Source organism: Apostichopus japonicus, chromosome 8 (assembly GCF_037975245.1).
Source record: "Apostichopus japonicus isolate 1M-3 chromosome 8, ASM3797524v1, whole genome shotgun sequence".
Taxonomy (NCBI): domain Eukaryota; kingdom Metazoa; phylum Echinodermata; class Holothuroidea; order Aspidochirotida; family Stichopodidae; genus Apostichopus; species Apostichopus japonicus.
Window position 1 is genome coordinate 19,538,191 of NC_092568.1, and position 25,899 is coordinate 19,564,089.

At 37.2% G+C, this 25,899-nt stretch overlaps 1 protein-coding gene, 1 long non-coding RNA gene and 1 pseudogene across 5 annotated transcripts in view; 2 read left to right on the forward strand and 1 right to left on the reverse strand.

The window, feature by feature from the left end:
• Positions 1–25,899, reverse strand: part of LOC139970934 (uncharacterized) — a 67,505-nt gene that overhangs the window by 13,740 nt on the left and 27,866 nt on the right. The window contains exons 4-18 of one of the 4 annotated variants that reach the window (XM_071977009.1): positions 22,040–22,233; positions 20,465–20,595; positions 19,879–20,022; positions 16,852–17,091; positions 15,908–16,096; positions 14,884–15,108; positions 13,475–13,597; positions 11,319–11,441; positions 10,030–10,152; positions 9,652–9,774; positions 4,441–4,563; positions 4,063–4,185; positions 2,755–2,877; positions 1,620–1,739; positions 431–553 (exon numbers count right to left, since the gene is read on the reverse strand). In XM_071977009.1, the coding sequence (XP_071833110.1) occupies positions 431–553; positions 1,620–1,739; positions 2,755–2,877; positions 4,063–4,185; positions 4,441–4,563; positions 9,652–9,774; positions 10,030–10,152; positions 11,319–11,441; positions 13,475–13,597; positions 14,884–15,108; positions 15,908–16,096; positions 16,852–17,091; positions 19,879–20,022; positions 20,465–20,595; positions 22,040–22,233 (2,227 nt within the window). Of the gene's footprint in view, positions 1–430; positions 554–1,619; positions 1,743–2,754; positions 2,878–4,062; positions 4,186–4,440; positions 4,564–9,651; positions 9,775–10,029; positions 10,153–11,318; positions 11,442–13,474; positions 13,598–14,883; positions 15,109–15,907; positions 16,097–16,851; positions 17,092–19,878; positions 20,023–20,464; positions 20,596–22,039; positions 22,234–25,899 lie in introns of all 4 variants that reach the window. The other 3 variants (XM_071977008.1, XM_071977011.1, XM_071977012.1) reach the window with 3 other exon arrangements.
• Positions 18,121–18,196, forward strand: LOC139972687 (U2 spliceosomal RNA; annotated as a pseudogene).
• The window catches only part of LOC139970935 (uncharacterized), a 29,265-nt gene continuing 25,636 nt past the window's right edge, over positions 22,271–25,899 (forward strand). Inside the window, exon 1 of the long non-coding RNA XR_011794257.1 lies at positions 22,271–22,495. This is a non-coding gene — a long non-coding RNA (uncharacterized lncRNA). The remainder of the gene's footprint in view (positions 22,496–25,899) is intronic.

The following is a 25,899-nucleotide window of genomic DNA, read 5'->3' on the forward strand; positions in this document are numbered from 1 at the left end:
TACTTGATCAATAACCTTCTCATCTGATGCAGATATCTAAGGATGTTTCAATATAGTCAGATTAAATTGCTATATTAAGTTGGATAGTACTCAGTATGTTTGGTAAAACTGCCGCCGACATAAAATACAAGCCTTTCAAAGTTTCTCTTTTAAATAGAGTGGAACAGTGAAATCAGGATTGGGAACTTGATGACCCTAATTTGCACAGAAATTGCCTGTTAAATCTCACAAGTGGGGGTGGGTTGTGACTTGCAAGTAGTGTGCAGTAGTGTACATACTAAGAAGGAATCATTTGACAAGGACTGACTGAATGAGGGAGAGAGAGGGGTGCAGATTAGGTGGTGGGGGGGGGATGTCAGAGGAGTTATCATAAAGGGGAACAATCAGCTTCCACTGTTACCAAACAAGCAAAAGAACAGTTTTGACTTACAGACGCAGGTGTAACCATCGCCTTCGTATCCAGCCAGGCATTCGCAATCGTAGACAGACTCGTTGGGAATACATCGGGCGAACGGATTACAGTCATTCTCCAGACAGGGATCCATGAATATTTCTAAAATGAAGCAATACAAAACAACTTCAGTTCTAAAACAAGATTAAAAAAAAAATATAAAAAAACACCAAAATTAATACCACTTTCCTTCAATTGATATTGCTTTACTAGTAGCGGTATTAATAAAAAGTTGCCAGAGGTCTTGTGTTTCAGCATCTTGTTATCAGGCAACAGCCAGGAGAGTACACACAGGGCTGGACTAGTAGTTGGTCCTCCTACGCAGCACCCTAGATAATGGAATGAATATCAAGGATGAGTCCCAATCCTGGCCTCGACTAGCAGCTGAAAGAGCTCTCCGATCGCCTTACTGAGATCAGTCCTTCAAAGCTGCTCTTTTGTCAAAATTCTCTTTCAATAGTTTGAATTTGAACTACACAGTAACCCTTATATTTTCATTCATGCTAAAAATGGCTTTCATTTTTTGCAAAAACTATAAGGGTATATTGCAAACTTGTCTATGAATATTATATGTCACTTTTGAGAACAAAAACTGTCATGATGTGTCTTTATCATAATGATAAGTAGTTTCCTTCAACCTGAAACATATGTCTACTTTTCCAGCTAAAAGGTAAAAAATGCATGTTTAGTGAATTCAAGCCCATTAGCTTAAAGGTAGGCTGTATTGGCCCCATAATATGCTAGATATTCAAATATGGTCACCTTTGGTCAAAATTCTTAATCTGTTTTTATTACAACCTTCAAGGAAATTTTCCTCACTGGGACATTCAGTCATCTTGTATGTTCCTTAAAAACTTATCTGAGAACAATTTGGAGAGTAAAGACCTCCAGGAAAAGTCCTTTTTGAAAACTTCTAGCAATTATAGCCTGCTATAATTTGGGGCCTGTACCTTTAAAGTGTACAGAATGGGCGGACCAAGATCAAGCCAAGTTACGCCAGAAAGACTTTTTAATGTTGTAGCAGTTTTGTTTTTAAGGGGTTAGTTTTTGAGGGTTATGTTTCACTTTGTACTGTCAGGTATACCTTGTCATGAATAGATATACCATCATGGAAACACACTTTGCAATTAAAATGATGCTGTGAAAAGCGTGGATTAGTATTTTTTACCTTCACAGATAAAGCCGTTTCCTTCGAAACCAGATACGCATTCACAAATGTAGGAGTTGCGGTCCGGGAAACAGACAGCGTTCGCGTCGCATCTGTTTCCTTCACACTGATTAACTTGAGCTGCTGTGGGATAAACCCCAAAAAATTGTCAAATTTTCAGATATAGTTATGAAACAAAGTATATTCGATCCTAGTTAAATCAGACATTGTTTTTTTTTTTTTTATTTCTTTGCTCTTAAATCTTTCGATTTGATTATTTTTCGATGTCCTTTAACATAGCTTGGTACAATACTCTCATAGAACCAGAGCCTAATCTTATGGGAAAAAAAGCTTTATTCCACATGCAGGCCTGTCTAAACTCTTTATGGCCAAGGAAAAAGATGCCATTTTCAGTTCTACAAGTACATTAAACATTTCTGGGTTCAAGAGGGGAGGTGGGGGGGGGGGGTGAGGGATCATACACACATATGCTATCCTTCTTTGGCTTACTATATATGCATATTACATCCTGGGAAGCTTCTTAAAGGGTGTGAAGACTCGAGCACAAACGTCTCATGCCGGTAATCTGATCTAGTTTCGAATGAGGTGTAACAGAAGTGTTAGACACCACCATCGATCCCAAAAAATACACACAGCTTGCTATACCGTCGGTAATTAGACACTAGTGTACAGTCAATACATACAGCTGTACGTTCAATACCCACAACACAGTGTATATAGCAGCGTGGACATCTCAGGTCTAGTTAAAAGATAACAAGGTATCACATTTCATTACTGTCTGCATTTTGTAGCGACACGAACAAAACGTCACTTGCAAGCAACAGAAAGTTAACTTTTTCAGATGGCCGCACAAGGTTTTGGGCGAGTCTTCAATGCCTTTAACTCATCACAAAGACTAGCAACAGAATGAAAGTCATTTCACTTTCTCTTACAGAAAAAAACCTTTGTCAATCCTCTACGACTGTTCATGCACTAAGTAATTTAACTTTGAAACAGAAATTACTTTCTTCAGATTTGTCATCAGTAAATCTAGAAGCAAGGGTTTTTTGCAATTGGATTCTTTAAACATTGTGTAACTGTAGCACTCTCCTTGCTAAAGATGAGAAGTGGAGATAGAATTCATGTGCCCACTCACCTTCGCAGTCGAATCCATCACCTTCGAAACCTGGTTCACACTGACAGTAGTAAGTTCGGCCCTCTGGAGTGCAGATAGCATTGGGGTGACATCTATTGGCATCACAAGGTCCTCTACTGGCAGCTAATAACAAATAAAGCAATTACAAAGTACAGAAAAGACAGAAATGACCTATTTCTTTTTATGAAAGCTCATATGCTAGGACGATGGAATTGGTTGCGAAAGCCTCATTTCTTATCCCTGACAAAATTTTATCGAGCCCCTCGGAGACACCTGAAAATCTATTTACCGACTCCAATATAGTCAGAAGAGAGTACTTTTCCCAGGTTTTATTTTTTATTAAACCATTACAATTGATCTTTCAACTGATCATTTTGTGGCTGAAACAGGCAGTGCCCAAATCTTCATGATCTATGAAAGAATTTTTGCTTTGATATATTATACTTTCTACCCAATTTTTTTTTTTCTTCCAAATAATTGCAAGTTGAGTTCAGAGAACAATGACATAAGGAAGATGAAAACACAGACACTGAGACACACATTGAAGACGTCTTACCAGTACAATCGATCCCATTTCCTTCATAGCCATCAAAACTGGGTTCAAATCAAACTGAATATTAATATTGTACTTAGTAAAGAGCTTGTTCTGTTTGGAAATTATTTGCACAAAGACTATCTGTTTAATAACATCCTTCTGGTTCTGAAATTTTGTGTTTACAAAAGTAAGGTTAAAAATGAGAAACCCTTTCTTTATAGATACTTAACCTTAAACCCACAATGGAAACATTCTCGAACTTCGCACGCACGAATAAAAATATTCTTGTTATACAGATGTTTACAACATGCACACAAATGGTATCATAAGTACATTTAAAAAGCACTGTTGGGGGGTATCTAGGCACATTCACTTTATTGGAAACATTAAAACTATTAAGCTATCATCATCTTTCACATTTTTTCTTTTTCTTTACCAGAAAGCACTCTGCTGGAAACATAATCTTTGAATATAAATATCACCTGGAAGTTGTCAACGATGGTCAATTTCAACAGCTCTAATCTGTAGATCGATGACCGCACAATTTCGGACATATTTGCAGGTAAAGACTAAAGTGACTGTGAAAAAGCAACAGACTTTAGCACGGGAAAAGTTTAACCACAGAAATCTAGATTGCCATTTTCCAAATTTACATTGTTGGCCTAAAGAAGAAAGTATGTTTTCTTATTCAAAGTAACTAAAATTATGTTATATATTTTCACGGAATACATCAACTCGTAAAACCTTTATTGAAACCAACTTGAAAATCTTACTTCTGCAAGTGACTCCATCTCCTTCATAGCCATCCCGGCATGTACAGTAATACCGGCCTCCACTTGGTGTACAATCAGCATTGACGCTACACTGGTTGGATTCACATGGATCAAAGACCTCTCCTAGGATGATCAAAATCATTGAGCATTTGTTATTCCAACCTTGAAACTCAACTTTCATAAATGACATTATAATCCAACAATGTGTGAAAGCTTCTAACAAAACCTGGACATATTCTTACAATATCCTGGTGCAAATGTATTCTATCAAAAGTAGACTGTGCTTAGTAACAAAGAATACCTCAACAATAGATTGCAGACCCCCACGCTACAAACGAATACCTTTTACAGAAAGCCTTGTTGACTTGAAAATCTTACTTGTACAAGTGACTCCATCTCCTTCATAGCCCTCCCGGCATGTACAGTAATACCGGTCTCCTCTTGGTGTACAAACAGCATTGACGCTACATCGGTTGGACTCACATGGATCTACAACCTCTCCTAGAATGATCAAAATCATTGAGCATTTGTTATTCCAGCATTAAACTCAACTGTAATCCAAACCAGAATGCTAAAATTCATTGTGGTTTTGATGATGTAACATGAGCAGTTTTCTTCATGAATCTGACATCATGAAAAGTGAGGGTGTACAACATACTTGATCACCGTAATACAGTGAAAAGCAGTGTGATGTGACAAACAATAAATTCACAATGACACAGGCTGTCCTGAAATAACCATTGACCTCAACAACAGGCTTTTGACTAAATGTGATACAGCAACATACTAATTATGACATTTGTCCTTGTTGAAATATTGTGTAAAACATGGTATTCACAATTTGACCCCGAGTGAGCTCAAACGACCATTGACCTCCGCCCACATTAGGCATCTTGTACTCAATGTGGTACAATTACATACCAAATATGCGATCTGTCCAAGCTTCACTTGCGATATTATGTTTAGGAAGGTGCGTTAGTGTAGAGAGACAGGTAAGAAGGAGTGAAATAAATGTTTGGCATTTGTTGACTTCAAATAACCTTTGACCTCCACCAAGAGCAACCATAGGCTCCTTAAATTTGATATGGTACAGTACTGATTTCGCTTAACTCCCGTTAAAATTCGTTGAAAGAAAAATAACCGAAATTCTTCGTTTTTCATCGAAATTCGGCGATTTTTATCGATTTTTATCGTTTTTTATCGAATTTTATCGATTGGTTATCTCAGTCATTTCCTTCGTGGAATTTTCAACGGTACGTTGAAATTCTTTTTTAAACGAAATAGAAGGTCAATTTGTGGTTACACGAAACGTCGGAAAACGCGTAACTTCGTTTATTAATATCAGTTAGACTTTAGTTCAGTCGTTTGAAAGAGGGAATATTTTCGAAAGCATTCTCATGCTTATATGAGTAGTAACACTCAAAGAAACGTGTAATTAAACTGACGGGGGACGTTTTCTGACTGTGAACCCCAAACACAGTGACATAAGTCTTAACTTCGCCAGGCTTCTAGAGAGGTTGCAGTCAAAGCTATGTACCACGAGGCACCCTTCCAAATAAGTTGAAGTTCTGTTTAACCATTTAAATAACAGTGAATGGACATATAAACTTGGTTTACTTGCAGAATACGAAAAATAGTTATTTCTAAGAGATGTAAATTTGTTTTTTTATGCGAGTTGAAGTATGAAACTTTGTTTCCGAGCGAAAACATGTTACTTGAAGCAAAATAAAGATGCCCCGCCCATTCTGCGAGGACGCTTCCATTTTTCAAAAAGGCGTTTTCTCTTTTTATTTTTTCTATTTTGTTTACATTTTAAACATGAAAATTATTTAAAAATATGTGAAGAACTTAGTAATGTACTGCAAACTATCTATAAAAAAACAGAAAAACGATGTTTTAGGCATGAATAATGTGTTCAATATAACTCAAGTAGTAGGCCAATAGTCATAAGCTCATGATAGTGTCGTCAATTCGTTTTCCCAGTTAATATTTGTGACATATATCACCCGTGTACATCGATCAATGGCATGTTGAAATCCCGTGTGAAAATATGTTGACCCCAAAAGACGCAAATGGTCGTTCTAGAAAGTACCGTCATAACATTAACAACACAAGGCCAGTTTGCTCTCTCAGGTCTGTACGTGTACAGCCCGGGCGGGATTGCGGCAAACATAAAAGAAAATGAATGAAAATGAAAAACTTACGATATTTTTCACAAATATTGATGCTTAGATAAGTGCTTCCTCACAATCAACGAGCCGCCTTAAAATTCGCTCCGCTTACGTAAAACTTCTATATATATAACACATGGAAAAACCCGAGATTTTACACACATAATTCCCACTGACATTGGTCACAGAACATAAGTAGGTCATTGAACTTTGCCCAAGTTCATCGCACCATGGGAACAACACAACAGATTGAACATGATGTTACATCTCCCGCCATCTGGACGCCGAGTGTAAATTTTGATGTTATATGCAAATTATGAATGGTACTGCGCAGCGCGATTAAAACTTAACCTATCGCGACACAAATTTTGGCTGTTGTTGAATTAACTTTTGTATCTAATGTAAGGTACTGTATCATGTATGTGACACAAGAGAAAGAAAATGAAATCGGAGGCTGCTCAAACCAGTTTCAACTTGATTTTTACAACCCATCGCACAACACGTGCGTGCGTAATTTGTTTTCTTAACATGACTTTTAATAAGTAAGCAGTAAAGGTGGGTAAGTTTACTAATTAAGGCGAGTTTTTGTTAAAAATCTTGTGATAGATAGACAAATATATTGTTTTTTTCTTCAAAAGTTACGATGTTGCCGAAGGCCGAGTGATATAAATTCAGTGATCTGAACTTCTGAACACCACGAATACTGATCATGTGTGTTATTCTTTTCAGCAATTATTACACGAAAGGTTCGCAATATTATTGGGCCTAATTAGTAATTAACATACATTGATCGAGTGTCTTGTTGCCTGAATTGCTACCTGCTGGGGAAAAAACCTTAATTATTGTACTCATTATGTCCTATTTTCATTAAAAGTCGAGTGACCGTGCGTCGAAAAAAACCGCGATCGGGAAACGGCGTTTAAACGTTAAACCGACCGGCAGGCGATACGGTGAAACGGCTAGCGAAATATCTGTTGGGTCACACCCTTACTTAAACACACACAAAAACGACCTTATTGAATGAAAATATACTAAAAACCATATCGCAAAAACACAAAATCCCATATAACTCGAAAACGGAAGGAGATATCGACTTTTGTCGGCTGTATAGGGATTTCCTAAACCGAATTTTGATGCGCTCTATCCACCTGTGTCATTTATGAGCTTCTCTGACGTAAGCTGCAGTACGTAATTTCTCTATACCAGTTCCGCGAAATTTATTTACTGTACGCAATAAGCATCGTTCGCTATGTTTTCTTTCACAACGAATATTCAAAGTTGTGCTCCACACGCTTCACAGATATTGTTTTATGTCGTTCATTTTCAATTATACTTTAAAATTACCTTTTTCGAACGATGCATTGCATGCTTTATTAAACATTCCTGATTAGTAAAACTAAGGAAGGATATTCAAATATGTATTATTTTCATTTGATATGATTTTATGAGCTGTTCCACTTGAAAAACGATGATAAAACCGAAAAACAAAAACATTTACTTCTCATGTGACGCATACCGGGAGACTCATAAAAACTCCCCCTTCTCACTAAATTAAATGTACATGCCGTCAGGCCAGTTGAAAGCCGTCAGGCCAGTTGAAAGCCCTCCCTACTAATGTTTGATCAGCTCTTCCCAATATACAATACTCAAATAAGCAATGAAAATATATTCATTTTCCACAGATTTCTACCCAACGTGGGCCCCAAGTCACTGCTTTATTTTCTTAGTAGTCATGGATACAATTGTTTGCAACTCTCTTGCTGGCCAGGTGTTTCAAGTTTTATTAATAGCACGACTTCTGATTGGTTCATTCAAGATAAACTTTCTATCCCTGCTGGATTGTTCTACTTATAATATGAATGAATATTTGGTTTTCAGGTAACATCCATTCCATTACGAACAGTAGGGGTAAAATAATGTTTGCTTCTAGAGGCAGCCAGCCAAAGGTTCAGATAAATACTATGCTAATTAACAGATGGTAGGCGTGAATTTGACAAAGCCAGGTTTATGATTGGACTAAGCCTCTCAAAAAAAGTTTGGTGGTGGGGATATCCAGGGTAGGGAATACACATGTTAGCAGCAAACTGCAGGTGGCCCAGACCCAGGCTGCGACCTAAATACCAGGGCAGTCCATCTGCATTCGCGGGCAACTTACAGTAACGGGTTAGGGGGAAAATAACAGGATGTTTTTTTTTTATTTTTGCGTGCATTGAAGCTGGGGGAGATTTTTTGTACGGAATGCGCTCTCAGAAAAGTTTGTTTAGTGAGTGATGTTCTGTAGTAAACGGTACTGTAGTACGTCAAGTAACACAGGAATTTATTGGAAATAAAGATCTCTTTGATATCCAGCTACGACTGTTTCATTGTGGATATTTTTTTTATTTCTAGTTTTTCTGACGCTGCGTTCCTTGGTGAGCTAACCTAAACTTATCTTAGTTTAATACTAGCCTATAACTTAAGAGTCGTAGAATGTGCTTAATACGATCGATCAAGACTAGTTTTTACTATCCTAGCCAAATCATTTTTCAAACACCTAGTAAAGAACTTACTCTATCTACAATCAAACTTTTGTAACATTTGTAATATTCCTCTACAACTTCTGGTAGAGTCTGAAAACGGCTGTAGTTAAACTAAGGATTCAACGCAAGTCACAACCTTGATATGTCTAGAATAGCCTTTGCGGTTTTTGATCGCGATAACTTTCGTGGAATTTTCGTTGAAACTTCGTTTACAACCCGTGCCCGCAGTAGTCAAAATCTTGTCAACGAAATTATTCGTTTTTAACCGATTTTCAACTTTTTTTATCGATTTTCAACGTTTTTTATCGATCGTTGATTTTTTTTCAACGGGAGTTAAGCGAAATCAGTACTGTACATCTTCATACCAAATATGAGATCTGTTCAAGGTTCCCTTCTTGAGATATCGTGTTTACAAGGTTTTCACAAGTTGACACCTGGTGACCCCAAATGACCGTTCCACAAAAACAATAGGCTTCTTGTATGCAGCGTGATACTTCTACACCCCAAATATGAAATTGGTTGACCTTCTCTTCTCAGATATCATGTTTACAAGCTGGGCGTCACAAACACACACATGTTCGTACGCCATCTAGAATGCAAAGGTTACGATTATCATCAAAACCAAAAAGTGTAAAAGTTTCTAACAAATGTGGCCATTTTCTTATAACATCTTGGTGCAAATTTATTCTATGATAAGTAGACTGCACTTACTAACAAAGAATACCTCAACAATAACTTGCAGACCCCCACACTACAAACAAATACCTTAACACAGACCTTGGCAAATATTTCAATGAATACCTTTTAATGCCTGCCATTCCTCCAATCATTTACTAAATTTTGTTGCAAGTTGTCAAAGATTACATCGAAACATCTTGATATCTACTTGAAAATCTTACTTGTACAAGTGACTCCATCTCCTTCATAGCCCTCCCGGCATGTACAGTAATACCGGTCTCCACTTGGTGTACAAACAGCATCGACGCTACATCGGTTGGACTCGCATGGATCTACGACCTCTCCTACAATGATCAACATTATTGAGCATTTGTTATTCAAACATTAAAGTCAACTTTCATTAATGACCTTGCAATCCAACAATGTGCAAAAGCTTCTAACAAAATGTGGCCATATTCTTATAATATCTTGGTGCAATTTTATTCTATCACAGGTAGACTGTGTTAGTAACAAAGAATACCTCAATAATAGTTGCAGACCCCCACGCTACAAACGAATACCTTTTTATACACAAAGCCTTGTCGACTCGAAAATCTTACTTGTACAAGTGACTCCATCTCCTTCATAGCCCTCCCGGCATGTACAGTAATACCGGTCTCCACTTGGTGTACAATCAGCATTGACGCTACATTGGTTGGACTCACATGGATCTACGACTTCTTCTAAAATAAAAAAACAAATGTTCCTTGTAAGTAGAGATATCAAAAAGCAACATTTGACATTTTTGCTGGTAAACTCTGGAATTCAGCTGATAAACTTCCTCAAAATTTATTCACACAAAGAATCATAATAGAAATCATGCAATACTATCTCAGAACTGAAACGAAATGGACCTTTCAGAGCTTTAATACTCAGTTTCAATATAGCTAACAGAATTGATTATCAAACACCACTGTAGAATAATATCAGAATCAGTGAAGGATAGAGATCATTGTCAAACATGTAAGACTGCATAACTTGAAATATCTATTATTAAAACTGCAATTCTCATCCAAAAAATTAAAAAAATTCTCATCATTACAAATTACATACAATGAGATATTTCCTGTTTGGGTATTTTGGAGGGCAAAGAGATAACGGTGTGACGATTCACTTCCAAAAGACCTATAATATCACAAAAAACATTTAAACCTTTAAAACCTTCAAAAACCTTTTAAAAAATTCCTTTATGTCCCAGGCGTAGAATTTCACAATTTTAGCTACTTGTTGAAAAATTCAAGGGCATGAAAAACATGAAAACCTGATTTACAAAACACATCAGTTACTGTACACTAGGCTTATGGAAGAAGCAGCCTGTGTAATATTTCGGAATAATGAACAGTCATACGGGGGTGTTATGTTACGTATGACCATGTAACCACGTACGACCACGTACGACCAAGTAAACCATGTTGACAGTTTGACTGAACGTTGTTAACTGACTTTATCATGTGTTGATGTTCTAACTGTCTACTGGCAAGAAAATACAAGTGCCTTCTGTTTCCTACTGGTAAATGTCAAAAATCCACTGGACTTTAACCAGCAAATAGCCTGACTTCAAAATCTGTGTCCCACATTAACGAGGAGGGGCAGGCATCTTTTCTGATTTGTGCAATACAAACATACACAGGTATACCACACTAAATGTTATTCCTCCCGCCTCACCTCAGATGACGTACTGCATTGTTTTCTTTGTGAACATATTCCATTTATACAAACAGAGTTTACTCTAAAACTTACCTATTATATTCGTAAATCGCTATAAAGAAAAACGTATTATTGCAACGACACGATCAAAATTTGAGAGGAAAAAAAGATTGTAATTGGTTCTGAGGTCCATTTGAGTTACCTTTACAGATGAATCCGTCCCCAGTATAACCAGGATAACAAGTGCAAGTGTAAGTGCGGTCAAGTGGCGAGCACTCTGCATTCTCATCGCATGCATTCTCTTGGCAAGGATCAATTATTTCTTCTAAGAGTCGGTGCAGAAAATTAGAAGCATGAATACCATAGATGCAGAAAGTAGTAAAATGGAAGGGAGGGTGGTAAAAAAAAGAAGAAAAAAAAAACACAGCAAAGAGTATACATAATGCCAAGGATGCAGAAAAAGGGTTTTTAAAGGAAATCTGCAGTTTTCCTTTCTTTCAGACCCACATGCAACCAAATTCATGCTCATCTAACCCCACCACTAACATTCAAGCTAAAACGATTACTACAATAAAATCTGATCTTTGTGTTCTGTTAACAACACAGAAACAAAACAGATATCAACCCTGCATGCATAAGTAGTCCTACAATGGCAATTTTTGTTTGTTGTTGCCATCAAGCCTGATGAGGTGCTGGGGAGGGGAGGGGGAGGTTTTCAATCAAAGATAATTGTACACCATCTTTGCAATTGTTGGAACTGTCTTCAATAGCAGACAAATAAGATACCAACCACAAATATTATCAATTTAAAAAAATCTGTTGAAAAGTGGACAAGCTATCTGAATAAAGTAGAGAGCATATCAAGTTACTTTGAAAAGTTCAACCACCAAAAGGAGGTGGAGGTGGACAGGGGGGTGGATGGCTTCAGCATGTGGGCCTTGAGAGGAATATATTTTGATGGCAGGTTCCTTTAATACTACAAGATTCATAGTAGGGGTATAATTAAAGCCGAGTTAGTAGAGAATATATTATAACATGGTAAATAATATCAATATAGTACATAGGGATGGCTTTGGAGAATAAGAGAGGATTTTGTTTCTAATTCTTGAAAAAGGATTTGACTGAAATAACAGGTAATAATTAGGCAAATAAGTGTTACATATTGAGGGTTTTTTTTACACAACAAAATGAAAATGTTTTGATTAACGCTATCATCATATAAGCATAGTAAAGGAAGGAAAGAAGGGAGGGAGGGAGGTGGCAGATAGAGATGGTAAATAATGCAAAAACATCATACAGTCCCCCTGCTACATGTCTAGTTGTCTCAAGGGCAAGTTTCATCTCGTGAAAAACAACTTTTTATGGTCTGTTTAACTCTTAGTCCAACTAAAATAAAATATGTTACAACCATACATTGTGAATGCTGTAAAATCAGAGTGGCCAACATATTTTAATTAAATTTTAAAAATTAACTAAAGCAAATTAAGTGTACAGCTGTCTATGTTAATTGAACATGATAAACTACTATTTTTCACATTTTTGTTTGTTTGGGGGGGGGTACCGATTCGTTGGCCTGTATAATGCTCAGACTCTTGTCAAAACTTGAATGTTGATAATTTGCCAACCAATCTTGAACAAGTATCAAGTATACATCAAGTTCGGGATCATGCCGATTGCACTGGTTTCACATTAACAAAACACTTCAGAGAAGTCTCTCTTTCGACGGTTAAAATATTCTAGGTAATCAAATGTTATTTAAAATATGGAGCTGCATTAACATTTGTGTTATCTTTCACCTTATATACCTGAATTCAAATTACTTTTCTATAAATTTGCTGTACTGCTAATAAATGCCCTCTTTTCTTTCATACCATGCTGATTAAAGTTCTGAGCTCATGCAGACCTCCTTAAGTTAAACCCATGTGACTTTGCTATCAAATGCAAGGCAGTGGTTCCCAACAGAAACTTTTGATACCATGAGAGCTAACCAAGAAGTCACACAAACAACTAGTAGAGCTCCTAAGCTTTGTTTGGTAAACTTCTAAATGTCTAACATTTGTCAAACTAGCAGTAACACCATTGTGACATAAACTACGATGATGCTTGTTGTTGATGTTAAACCCCTACTCTACTATCTTCCCAGCATGCATCATAATGAACTTGAGAATGTTTCAAAATATTGTTCTAAAGTACCAACTTTTATTAGATGTTAGTGAAACATATTGAGAGAAAGAGCTAAATTTAGATTCACTCAAAATGGGGGGGGGGGGGTGTGAGAGGAGGCAGTTTGGAAGAGACAGGGAAACCACGGCAACAGCAAAACCGACAGAGAACATGCATAGTTGTATTAACTCTGACCTGCACAAGAGAAACCATCACCGACAAAGCCCTCAAAGCATTGGCACCTATAGGAGTCTGCGTCCGGGAGACACACGGCATTTGTGTGGCAATTGTTGCTATCACATGGGTCCCTGACTAACTCTGAAAAGTGAGAACAAAGAGTTATTCGTCAGACTTTGAAGTTGCTGCACAGATTATCAGCAGCAGCAGCAGGTTGATCAAGTTTTTCAAAATTTTGTGCAAGATATAAAAATTCATTCTTATATAAACATTTGAAATCTGGAAGGTGGTAATTACCTATGGCAGAACTGAAATTCAATTTCCACATATGTAAACCCAAGACTAGCAAGACTGTTGAGCAGCTATTCTCAAATGTTTACTGCACATGTGTCTTTAGACATTGCATAGGTCTGAATTGTACTAGCAGAAATTTTTTTATTTTTAGAACCCTTCTCTCATATAATTTGAGTCATCTTGCCTGAGCAAGAGAGTCACAAGATCGAGTGTGTAAAAAGTTCCAGATTTCATGACTTTTCTTCCTCTTTTTTTACCAGATATTCTCGTACACTATCATATGATAGATCCAAGACGTCAAAGAAATTAAAATATATATTTTACTGATCACATATATATTGTGACCTTTATTCAGACTAATCGAGACCACTCCGCGTTGGTATACATCTCGAGTGGGTTCTATCGTTTGAACAGAGAATATGTTCGTGCAAGTCGTGCACTTGTCAACTTGTGCACCGTGAGCTATTTATCAGGCCATCACACCAGAAAAGAATACTGCTCTTGCTTTCATAAACAGACCAACTGTTAAATAAGCATTAACACGAGTCGTTATTTACATTAGTGTTGGTTAAATCAAGAAGTCACTCTTGCATATTTAAATCATATTTAAATAATAAGTGTCTTCTTGAGTGGATCCTTAGAGACATGCATGGCAAGGTCACACCCAGAACTCTACTATGACATTTTGGATAACATGGTAAAAGGTATGTCAAATGATCAGAGATAAAAGAATGGGTGGAAACTCAAGCATGATTCTAATCTTTACCACCTGCAAGAACCAAATATTCGTTCGAAGTGTTCTTATCCCTACTGTAGTCTTTAATAGACTGTACAGAAGAACTTCCCTGACTTTTGATGTAAGTTGATAGTGCTTCTAAGGTTCCGTGACAATCGGTGACTAATAAACGCTACTTTACAGAGACTACACCATTAACCGACTGAACCTCCATGCAATTTCATAATCTGGTGGATAAGATTGTGTGCAATGCATTGGAATAAAGATCTGCCACCAAGGCCTTATCAATCTATCAGATTCGCCAACTCTGATTTCGGATCATGAAAATAAGCCAGAATGTGTCATCCTTATCTAAATAGCAGTTTACCCAACCAATTTTTTGCCCCCTTTTCCATACCTGAAGTTGGACTGATGCTGCTTCTGAGGGAGAATCTAAGGTTAGGGTGTTCTTCTTCATGGAAAACATTGACAGAGGAATACTGTAGACTCATGGAGTTGAGGATAAGATCAAAGTCAACTTCATCGGCTAAGCAATCTGAATAGCGGATGGTCTTTTCCAGAGTGAACACAATATCAGAACTATCGGTGAATACCCTTCTGGTCTCATAGGAATGGATGATGCCTGCAAGTGAAATCGAAAGTGAAAAAATTTAAAAAAATTAAAAAAAGGGAAAATGAAAAAAAAAATTGAAAAAAAAAACACTGGCAAAAGATCATTTAACTCTCTATCATGCAATGTGTGATAAGATGCAGTGCCAAGATGAGATGAGAAAAAATTGATCATCATTGGCGTTCAATAATCCCGATACAGAAATCAATCATGACCTGACGTTTGCTCTCGATACCTGAACTGCGACCCCCAGCAATCACAGGAAACAAAAACAATGGGAAAATTAGGGATCCCTAATTAACCCAGATTAACAGTTTATTACTGTTTGGGGAGTAAATTGCATGTTGCCAGAGTACATATTGCATGGACTAAATGAAAGTAATTTGGAAATTAATTCAACATATTTATTTTAAAAGATAAGAAAAGTGTAATATGAAATTTGTAGGAGAACAAACAATTAACTCAAAAAAAATAAAATAAGATAAATGAATAAAATAACAAATAATTATAAGTACAAGTATTGCAAAATCCTTTTACATTCTAATATCTATTAGCATGTCAGAAACTGTTTTCTTGACCAGAGAGATTTATTTTCATCTTTCCAACTAAAGAAAAACAAGAAATATTCTAAAAGTTTGGCTTTTCATTTTCGAATGGAATTGTGCATGTGACATGTTTTAAGGGAAAATCGTTGTCCTATAAAGGGAAGATTCTATTCCAGATATGGGTTTCCGTCACAACTACATGAATTAAACTTGGTGATGAGCGTAGGTTCCAAATTCTGCTCTCCAAAATGTCAAATCTGGCTTACCCGGGCGATGTCTCGTGAAGACTGCAGTGCTTTCGTCTACACGGAGGGATTTCTCCTCCAGCTGGGGAAGAGTGCCGTCGAGATTGATGGTGGCACGAATACTTTCACCGGTGATCATGTACTCTTCCTCCACGGTTAGGTCCTCACCGGTGTTGAATCGCAATCTTGATGACGCAGAGAAAGAGCCACCTGGGAGGGACGTGAATAGAGATCATGCCGTCAAATATGTCGATGACAAAGTGTTTGAGCCCTCAACGACGAGAGAACAAAACAAAGATCGCGATGCTATCTGGGATGTGTACATTTTTTTCCCGATACTGCTTTAAACCACAGAGAGGAAAAGTTCTCCTAGATTACCAAGCAGAATTTACTCAATAAACCATTGGTATTAAGACTGTCAATTAAGTTTGGCTTTCCATTGAGATTAAGTTTCCATCAGTAAGTGACAGGCTAGGTTGATCTACAGATAGGAGGATGGGTGTTCTCTCACCTTATTAATAACCTTGTTGTAGGCTTACTTATTGAATAGGGTAAATATTCTCTTGGTTCTCCTCAGACAAGCAGATCTTATTTGGTTGTCTGAAAAACTGCAGTAAAAATAACATGGAACGAATAATATGTACACTGTAGGAGATGTGTGTAGGTTTGGTGAATAAGACCACCAGCTTCGGGCGAGTATAACTCTTCTTTTCAATCTAAAAAGTCATTTCATATGGGAAAATAAAACAGAAAATTGCTCTTGGATGAAAAACCCACCTTACTATGACCGGCCAGGAATCGAACCCCAAACCCTCCCGATTTCTAAACCTTTTTGCTTTCAAATGCCACCGCCTTTATCCACTCGGCCACAGCACCGGATAAACATTGTTTACCTACATACTGATGACCCATTAAATTGAAACAGACGAACATATTGGTAAAGGGAATGTAAGAATTTTAGAAACCTGTTGCAGTCATTCCATTTATTCCTTTGTTCTTTGGTACAGCGAAGAGCCATGCAATTGTCTCTGCTATTGGGAGGATGAGTTGAAGAGTATAGTTCAGTCCCTCTGGTGTAGGGCTGACTGCAGTGTATGTTCTTCCTTCTGAAGCGATGATGAAAGCATGGACATTCATCCTAGGGAGCGCATCTCCATTCACTGTTCCACTGATGACCCCATTAGCCCGATAGGGCTTGTTGGTCTCTGTAAAGAGGACAATGGGAGCAGCCGCATTAAAAGATCACAGTCGATATCGCTGATGTTGTCTTTTTCACAACGTAAAGAACGATAAAGTTACCACGTCAAAACCGAAATAACGAATCAAACAAGCGAAGACGATCTACGGTTACTTGAACACCATAGTACAATGACTTGATGTTTACCTGTTTTTTGATACAGGTTTTGAATGATGAAAATCAAGTCTAAATCATTTCACGTGTATATGTAGGAATACTCCACAACACATATCACAATATCTATCCCTACAAACATAAGACACTCTGAACAGGTGACATATGCTGCACTGTAACTTGATCACAACAGTTCACAATGTTCATACAAGAACTAAATGACGTTAATCAATAAAGCAAAAAAAATTAATCGTTGATATGCCATCATTATAAGGAGCAAATTAGGTTATATACCACCAGATAGAGTTCAGCCTTTTATCAGTGTAAAACCACAAAAGGCCATAGCTTCTGGAAATAGCATCCATTCAGAAAAATCTATAGCTACTGTATAAAGGAGGGTCACATGCTGTCACTCTCATGACCTGAAAATGACTAGTCACCAATGGAACAGAATGTCAACAAAAGTTACTCGGATCATTCTATGCACAGTAAAGCAGAGGTGCTGACGTGGTTTATCAGGAGACAGATATCGTTGATCTCTTCATTAAACTAATCATGAATATTCATGATAAACTTATTTAACATGCGATATCAGTGTTAAGACACTGTTATTCCATAATAAATCAGCTCATTTCCTGTATTAAAAGAAATAAATGGTTTTAATACATGTTTGTGATGGTGAAGTCCTAATAGCATACCAACATTTCATCAATGAAAAATTTATCAATTTACAAGTAACGACCAAGTCAGATACTCTTTGTTTCACTGTTTATGTAACAAGCATGGTGTGACTGGCATTCCCAGAGACCTATGACCGATACCCATTTGGTCGACTCAGGTTAGGAATGTCACGATTGGGGTCTTGCAAATTGAAGCCTAACCTACAGCTTCTCGGCCTTTTGGCTAAGATCATGTGTAGTATCTGTTCCCTTTCAACGATGATCACACAGTCACAGTCTCGATGCAAGGGAACTGGGGTTGAGAGCGGATCAGTAGTTTGGTTTTCGTTCCCAGGTTCTTTCCTGGGCGACTTTTTCTTAAAAAGTAGCCTAAACTACAGCAACATGATTGCCAATAACAATTGCTTCTTGCTGGCTGGTTGATTGATACAAGGGAAAACTATTACCACTCTCCCTCAGGGGTTGCAAATAATAACTCCCCTTTCAAAAACAAATCTTAGAATATTTGCAGCAGATGTGACTCCGGGCTAGTCAAATGTTCATCAAAATCTGTGACTTCATGTCTATACACAGTATTATCCCCAAATTAAAAGAGGTGATCTAGTTACAGTTTCTGCATCAAAAATGTCAACTTAAACTTACGTTATAGTAGAATATACCTCAACTTCATAGAATAAATAAATCAATCAATCAATCAACTGGTGAAACTGAAGAATCGGTTAATAAGGAAGTTAACAAACATCACTTTCATGTTCCCTTGTCGTCAAGTACTACAACCCTTCTTTAAAACGTGTCACTTTGATCTTTCAAGTATCACATCAGCCAATTTTCACTGTAAACAGAAATGGATACATGTCGTAAGATCCATTGAAACCACCTGTTGTGCAAATCTCATTCCGGGATAAATATATTATTTTTCCCTCGGGTGGCGGCATTGAAGGGCTGAGAATTCCTTTCACATCTTTTTCTTTTCTTTTTGCTCTCTTTTGTAAATTTGAGAACATGATACAAACACTTTCATGATGTGATGTTTTTTTTTGACCTGACAGCTGAATGTAACATTTAACTGCTGCTTGCATCAGCCCTAGGTTGGGAATTAAAATGCACACAAATTATTTTGTCAGTGTCCAAATATATTCAATGTTGCATTTAATTGGTTAAAGTTACAGAATATTTCAAATTTGAAAGTTAAAGCAATGCAAAGTTTAATTTGACCACTCTCTTAAGTCTACTTCCACTGACCAGTGACATCTTCTTCACAATGGAGATCATTTAAGTGTCCATTATCTTACATATCAAGAGTGCATGCATATACACAGAACCATGTTGGAACAGATTTTGGTCCTGATGGACAAATGCCACACTGAATGGTAAATTTACACATCAACTTCTCTAATCATGCTATCTAAAAAGCAAAGGAAGTTTTGTTGTGTGTTTGCAGGGAATAATTTATGACTCAAAAGTTTTGTATAGCAGTTTTGAATACTCTGAATGTTCCCTTACAGAAGACTACGGTTCCTGTGTACAGAAACCGCTGTACATCTTTACACGTGTATAGCAATTTGCTGAATTCGGATAGCATTTTACGATGTGACACTGGATTAATTATTCTCCGGTGTGTATGTTTTGAAAGTAGAAGATCCCTAGAGGTGACATAGAATTCCGTGTTTCCCTGGATCACTTTTTCTCAAAACATTTGAAGGAGCAATGTCATGGTAACCCAGCTTGTTCAAGATAAAGGCCACACTGTTGCATGTGGACCTATGACCCATGGGCGAAACATGTCCCAGTGTCAAACTCAACACCGGATACAATCTTCTATATGTTTCGCATGTTGTTTTTTTTGCTGTGGACTCTTCTGAATGCTTCGTGCATGGTTCACAACTTTTTCTTGAGAGCAGGTAATGCATGTAATAGACGTTCCTACAGGTTTAGTATGTAGAATTATGTATGGACCGTACCATTTCGCAAGCAAGATATCCCATTTCCCATGTAGTTGACGTTGCAGACACAACACGATCCGGCTCCGTAATCCACACACGAGGATCCTGTAGCAGCACAGCTGTTACAGTCGTCACCGACCAGACCAACGTTGATGTTCAAATCTGAGGGGAGGATCATCATACGAATATTATACTCAGTCAGGAACATAATGGAATATAAAATGATTTAATCTTGATATTAAGTATTAAGTACTTTTAAGGTACAGTATTTTCCACCATATTACACTTCTTTCCATAGGAACTTAGCTAACTATTCTGAACGAATGGTACTAGAGTATTTCTGCATGACGACCAAAGAAATGGATGCAACTAGCTGATATTATTACCCTTAGTAGTTATTAAAAACATTGAGCTAGACATGTTCTTGTGTCCTTATATCAAAAGCCTGTAGTTGGGAGGAAAGGAGGAGTGAGTGAGAGGGTTGGTAGGAAAGGGGAGAGAGTTAGCAGGAGGAGGTGAAATGGAAATGGAAGGGAGAGGAATAAAAGATTGCTTGTCTAATCGACTCAACAGACTTTCAATTAAAAAAGGTTCTTCATTTCACCTGTATCGCCATCGTTAATGGCCTCATCTCCTTGGATGTTGCCCCCTTCAGGGATACCCCAAATAATGTCATAAGGATCAATGCCATCAATCTGAAATGCCCACAAGCCCTCCTCATTGACATTACTGGATCTAATTAAAGCAAGGAAGAGAAAAGATAGTAAACTGTGCAGAGTTCTCAAAGTGTCAAACAAGATATCAGAAATGTAAAAATATTTTTATGGTGTTAACAACCTGTCTTGTAATGGTCCACATCTAGAGTGATACATGTTGACATGGGAAAATAATAACAATTTAGTGATGTATGTTGAAAGGATATGGGAATAAGAGGAGTGAAGTCTCCATATCAATAATATCCTTATTAAGAAATATAACAGCCTTTGAGATTTCTCCCAAAAAGAAATGCTTCCTAACATGTTAAAGCAGCTCGTCATGTTTGCAATCGAATATCTCTTGCCAACGAAATGTAAAGTGAATCTTTAAGATTGTACCGTTAATGTTGAAGAAAACCTAACATGTTTAGGAATAACTTTTCAGAACAAAATAACTTATATATCTTATCTAGACATAAACCTACTTTTCTTACAGCCCTTTGGGCTATAGAAGTTTTTTGTCATTTGGGGTAAACTAAACAGACTTAAGCATTGTAAAGTCGTGTGAGAGGGTCTTGGCTGTTAAACAAGACTAAACTTTCAATTTTTTTAATTTTAAATATTGTATCAAGAATTGGACGGATTATTAATTAAATTTTCTGAATTAACGTTCCTCAGTATCTGGTTATAATATGGAGGGGGTAAGAAACTCCAGGAAAAGAAAGTTTGCAAGCTTTAAGCAGATTTTATCAATATGCTTAAAATTTAGAAGCATCATTTGATAACCTATAATAACTAAAACAGTTAAGCAAGTTTACACAGCTACATGTAAGCTCTTTCAAGGAGACATAAACCCTACCTTCATTAAATGGTCAATTTATGATGGAGATGGATTATAATTAACAACTTCCCCACACTACTAAGGAAAATCTTATTAACATTGCTAACAACTTTTTAATTGGTTTAACATCAAGCAAGATAATTACTTCTATCATCTGCAAGGCAGAAGACTTGATCAAGTCTAAATAGGACATTATCAAGCCACCACACATGCTTCAATTTTCCGAATCGAAATTGATGCTTTCATTACTTATTTATTTTCTGTAACAGAGATGGGTTTTGGAATGCTGACTCTAAAACATTGAGAGTCTGCACAAGACTTAATCATGGCATCGTTTACAATGTCAACAGTGGTAGCATTTGACCTTTTGACCTTTGCAAATTTGCATTTGACCTTTGTAAATATGTTAAGAGGAAAACAAAGACAAACTTAACTGTGTCCCTGATACTAGTGGCTCTATGACATCACAGATTTACAAAAAGACAGCCCCCCCCCCCAGATCCAACTTTTAAAGCTAGGATATATCTCCTAAACCGAGCAAGATTTTTCATGGCTGTTTTGAGCACAAAAATTTCTCTCTCATATAGAAAGCAAAAAGTGATGGCTGGGTTTGTGTCCTGTTTGATACAGGTAAGAGTCTTACTTTGTCTTTTCAAACACAACTGCAGTCTCTTCGGCCACGGCATAGTCGAAGAATTCAACGTTTGAGGAAGAGAACCCGATGACTGGAGACACTGGGATGGAACGCGCCCTGGGGAAATCGTTACCGTCACTGTAGATGAACTCCACAAAGGTGTAATGGTGATCGGTAATTATGACAGCTTGGAATGTAATACCCTGTAAGAAAAGAGACACTGCTCAATTAATTGCCATATCTTTCAAATAAATCTCTTTAAGGTAACTGAAACAGACAATAAAAACTTTGACGCCTAGCATAATGATACACACATTTCTGACCTCCTCTCTCTCTCTTCTCTCTCAGAAAGGTATTTATATTGACAATAAACTTTACAACCAGGTTTCAGGCTGTGGCTCATATTATACGACAACGACAACAGTGGAATCATCGCTGGCATGGATATCGCAGACTTGCTGACAAGTATGTTTTCTTTTATGGCTTTGCATAGTTCTGTTCAAGTTAAATCTTTTAAAATCATCTGAAAGAGCTTTCAAAGTCAGTCAGTGCTCTGTTAAATAATGATTGAGTACATCATCAACATGCAGAATGCTGCTGTAGGATATACACTACTGCTGCTACTGATGTTAATTACATTGTCTGAAGTACCACAGAGCAGTCGCCAATGTTGGTACCTTCATAAATCTTACTATGCTGCTGAGTCCTGTGATAAGATTCCTGGGATAGCTCTAAGCAGCTTTACCATGAGGCTCATACAAAAACAAATTTCCAACTGGAAACTTGTACTGTAATCTATGTAATTGATTGTAATTAGACTCATTAATCACTGATAACCTTAATATCAGAACAGACTAGACGTTTCCTATTGATTTTACAGACAGGCATGTACCAACTGGGGGAACAGGGCCCCTGTGCTCCCCCCCCCCCCCGCAATTTTTTTTTTTTTTTAGCTTGATAAAAAAATGCTAAGGTTGTACCAATCAATGGATAATACTCCTATCCTATAAAACCGATAAACCATACACGATACCACCCAGTTTTTATCAGTTTTATGGCCTAGGCCTACAATAGTCTAATTGTGCTTCTAACACCCTGAGATAACCTTCATCAATGGGAAGGGAAATTGGTTATTCTGGCCATTGGCCTGTTTACAGGAACAATCATTGTGAAACAGTTGGTACAAAATTCATTACCGCAAAGTGCATACAAGCCCTGACCTATGACTATTTACAATTTATAAAACAAAAAATTTAAGCTTAAACAATAAAAATTAATGGTAGAGTTGTGGAAAGGTTGGAACAGTCAAGCTACAATATGCTAGCTATTTCAGGTGTTAAATGATGTGCTTGCTCAACGGCAACCATATTTCTCCATCTGTAAGGTCTGACATTTCTAGAAACTGTCCATACATAGAAAGAAGCAGGATGATCAAAGAGTGGATATTACAGCGACTCAACTATTGGATACAGAGTAGAATTGTCCACAGAATGTGTATGATATATGATAGTGTTGCAGGGACTTTAGACTTCCATTTTCTTTTGGTTGGAGGGGGGGGGGAGGGAGGCAGAAACATAAGTTGGGGCCTATAAGCTCTCCTAAACCCCATCTCCCCTACGGATATCTTTGCCTTTTGGATCAATGTCAATATCTCCAGCTCTTAAACCAAGTTGAAAGACTACAGAACCTTTTTATAATAGTTACTTTAATTTCTCCTGCTGAATTTTGATGTCAGTTTTGTTTAAATGCCAACTTTTTAAACTGGATGGATATTGGATTTAAGGTTTTACGTTGATTCCTTTTGAGTTTCCCACATCTCAGATTGGGCTACATCACTATAAACTGATAAACAAGACTAAGTGTGTGCATGGTAAACATTGTTAAAATCACACACTCTCCCATAATCACTTGTAATTTACAACAACAGGGCAAACAAGGCAGAGATGTGTACAGGTCTACCCTATGGTGACAGGTGCATCAAAAGAAGCAGTACCCAAATATAAATGTTGTGAGTGCCAGCAGAATCACTGGAGCCGTGTGGTACGGACTAACGTCAGTGACCGGGCAGTGGGTGTGTGAAGGGGGAGGTGGAGGTGACACACGATGGACCCTTCCTTCCAACGTTAAAGGCATTGAAGACTCGCGCACAAAGAAACGTCTAATGCCGGTAATCTGACCTAGTTTGAATGAGGTGTAACAGAAGTGTTAGAAACACAGCAGCGATGGACATCTCAGGTCTACTGTAGATAAAAGATAACAAGGTATCATGTTTCATTACTGTCTGCATTTTGTAGTGACAAGAAAAAAACTTCACTTGCAAGCAACGGAAAGTTAACTTTTTCAGATGGCGGCACAAGGTTTGGGGAGAGTCTTCAATGCCTTTAAGGAGGTCGTAGATTTTTGAGTGCTTTTGTTCTCACAATTTATTCCTCGACAATCAACCGTGGGCATTATATATTCATTTTGCACGGTATAAATTATCCCGCTGGGAATATGACACAGAACAAGGTCCGTTACTAGAGTCTTCTCACCTTCGTGGACGAAAAAAATTCAATGCATTGAAACCCCAGATAACAAGACATGTTTGTAGACTACTTACACCGATTTAAAGCAAACTTCAGTACAGTTCAACAGTCTTACTTTATAGTGATTTGCTTTCCATACAATACAAGATGTTTTCTGTTCGTTTTTTTAATAGAAAGTACTTAACACTAGGCATGTAAAGTTTGTTTAATCAGTGCAGCTCGTGAAAAGAGCTTTCAATAGATCAAATTTAACACTTGACTGAAATTAGTGCCAATTCCTTAAGAGAGGGGTCACGTACAAGACTTGTGAGGGGTCAACATTGCAAAAGCTCCAATACAAGCACAAGTCTGTACAGTAGCTCGTGTACAATGAAGATTTGGCATTCCAGACACTTCTGCATGTAAAATAGTGGGAGATATTTGGGGTAATTTACTGTAGCTCTGGGGTATGGTTACTGCACATACTCTCTTAAAAGTATCAATTGCCAAAAATCTGAGTAGAGCATTGGCTAGGTGCCACACAAACATTATATGGTTCAAATTTCCAGTCTAATACACATACAGAACTGTATAGTTGGCTGTTGTAGAATGATACAATATGGGGTGATTTATCATGGCACACTTGCCACATTTTGAAAATTGTCCAATTTTATTCCATTGTCACATTCATTCCTCAAATTGTTATATGTCTATCATCTGCGATGTGCTACTGTGTACACAAATATAGATATTTTGTATATAATCATAATGATCTGATGAAACGAGTTGGGCAGTTTCTGTAGAAAGGTTCTCATCAAGATTCTTGAGCAGTTGTGGTACGTATTACGCTGGAGGAATGTATCTAAAATTGATGCGGTTATTGCCTAAGGAGAGATCAAATTTATCCTTTGTATCATTTATACAAATATATAAAATTTACAAGAAAGCTTTAGAAAGAATAAATAATTTATATTATTTTATTAATGAAATAGGTCATACATACTAAAATAGCTGGGCCTGCTGTAAGGTACAGTACCCACCAACAAGGTAGTAAATAGTCATTTGATTTGAACCGCATTTTAGCCAATGTTTTCAAATTATACAGAATATTATTAGAAAATCCCAACTGGGAAAATGACCAACTGGTGGTACATCACTGTTTTCTCAAAGGATATTTCATAACTGTTTCAATTTTTAGTTCCTTGCAGGCAAATTCAAATTGATAGCATGACATTTTCAATCATGGTTCCTTTGATTTGATACTAAAAGTCAGAATATTTCCAAAACAAACAGAAAAAAAGAAAATAGAGGCGAGTCTCTGCAGGATATCAGGACAAATTCAAGGTTAATAAAAAGATAGATACA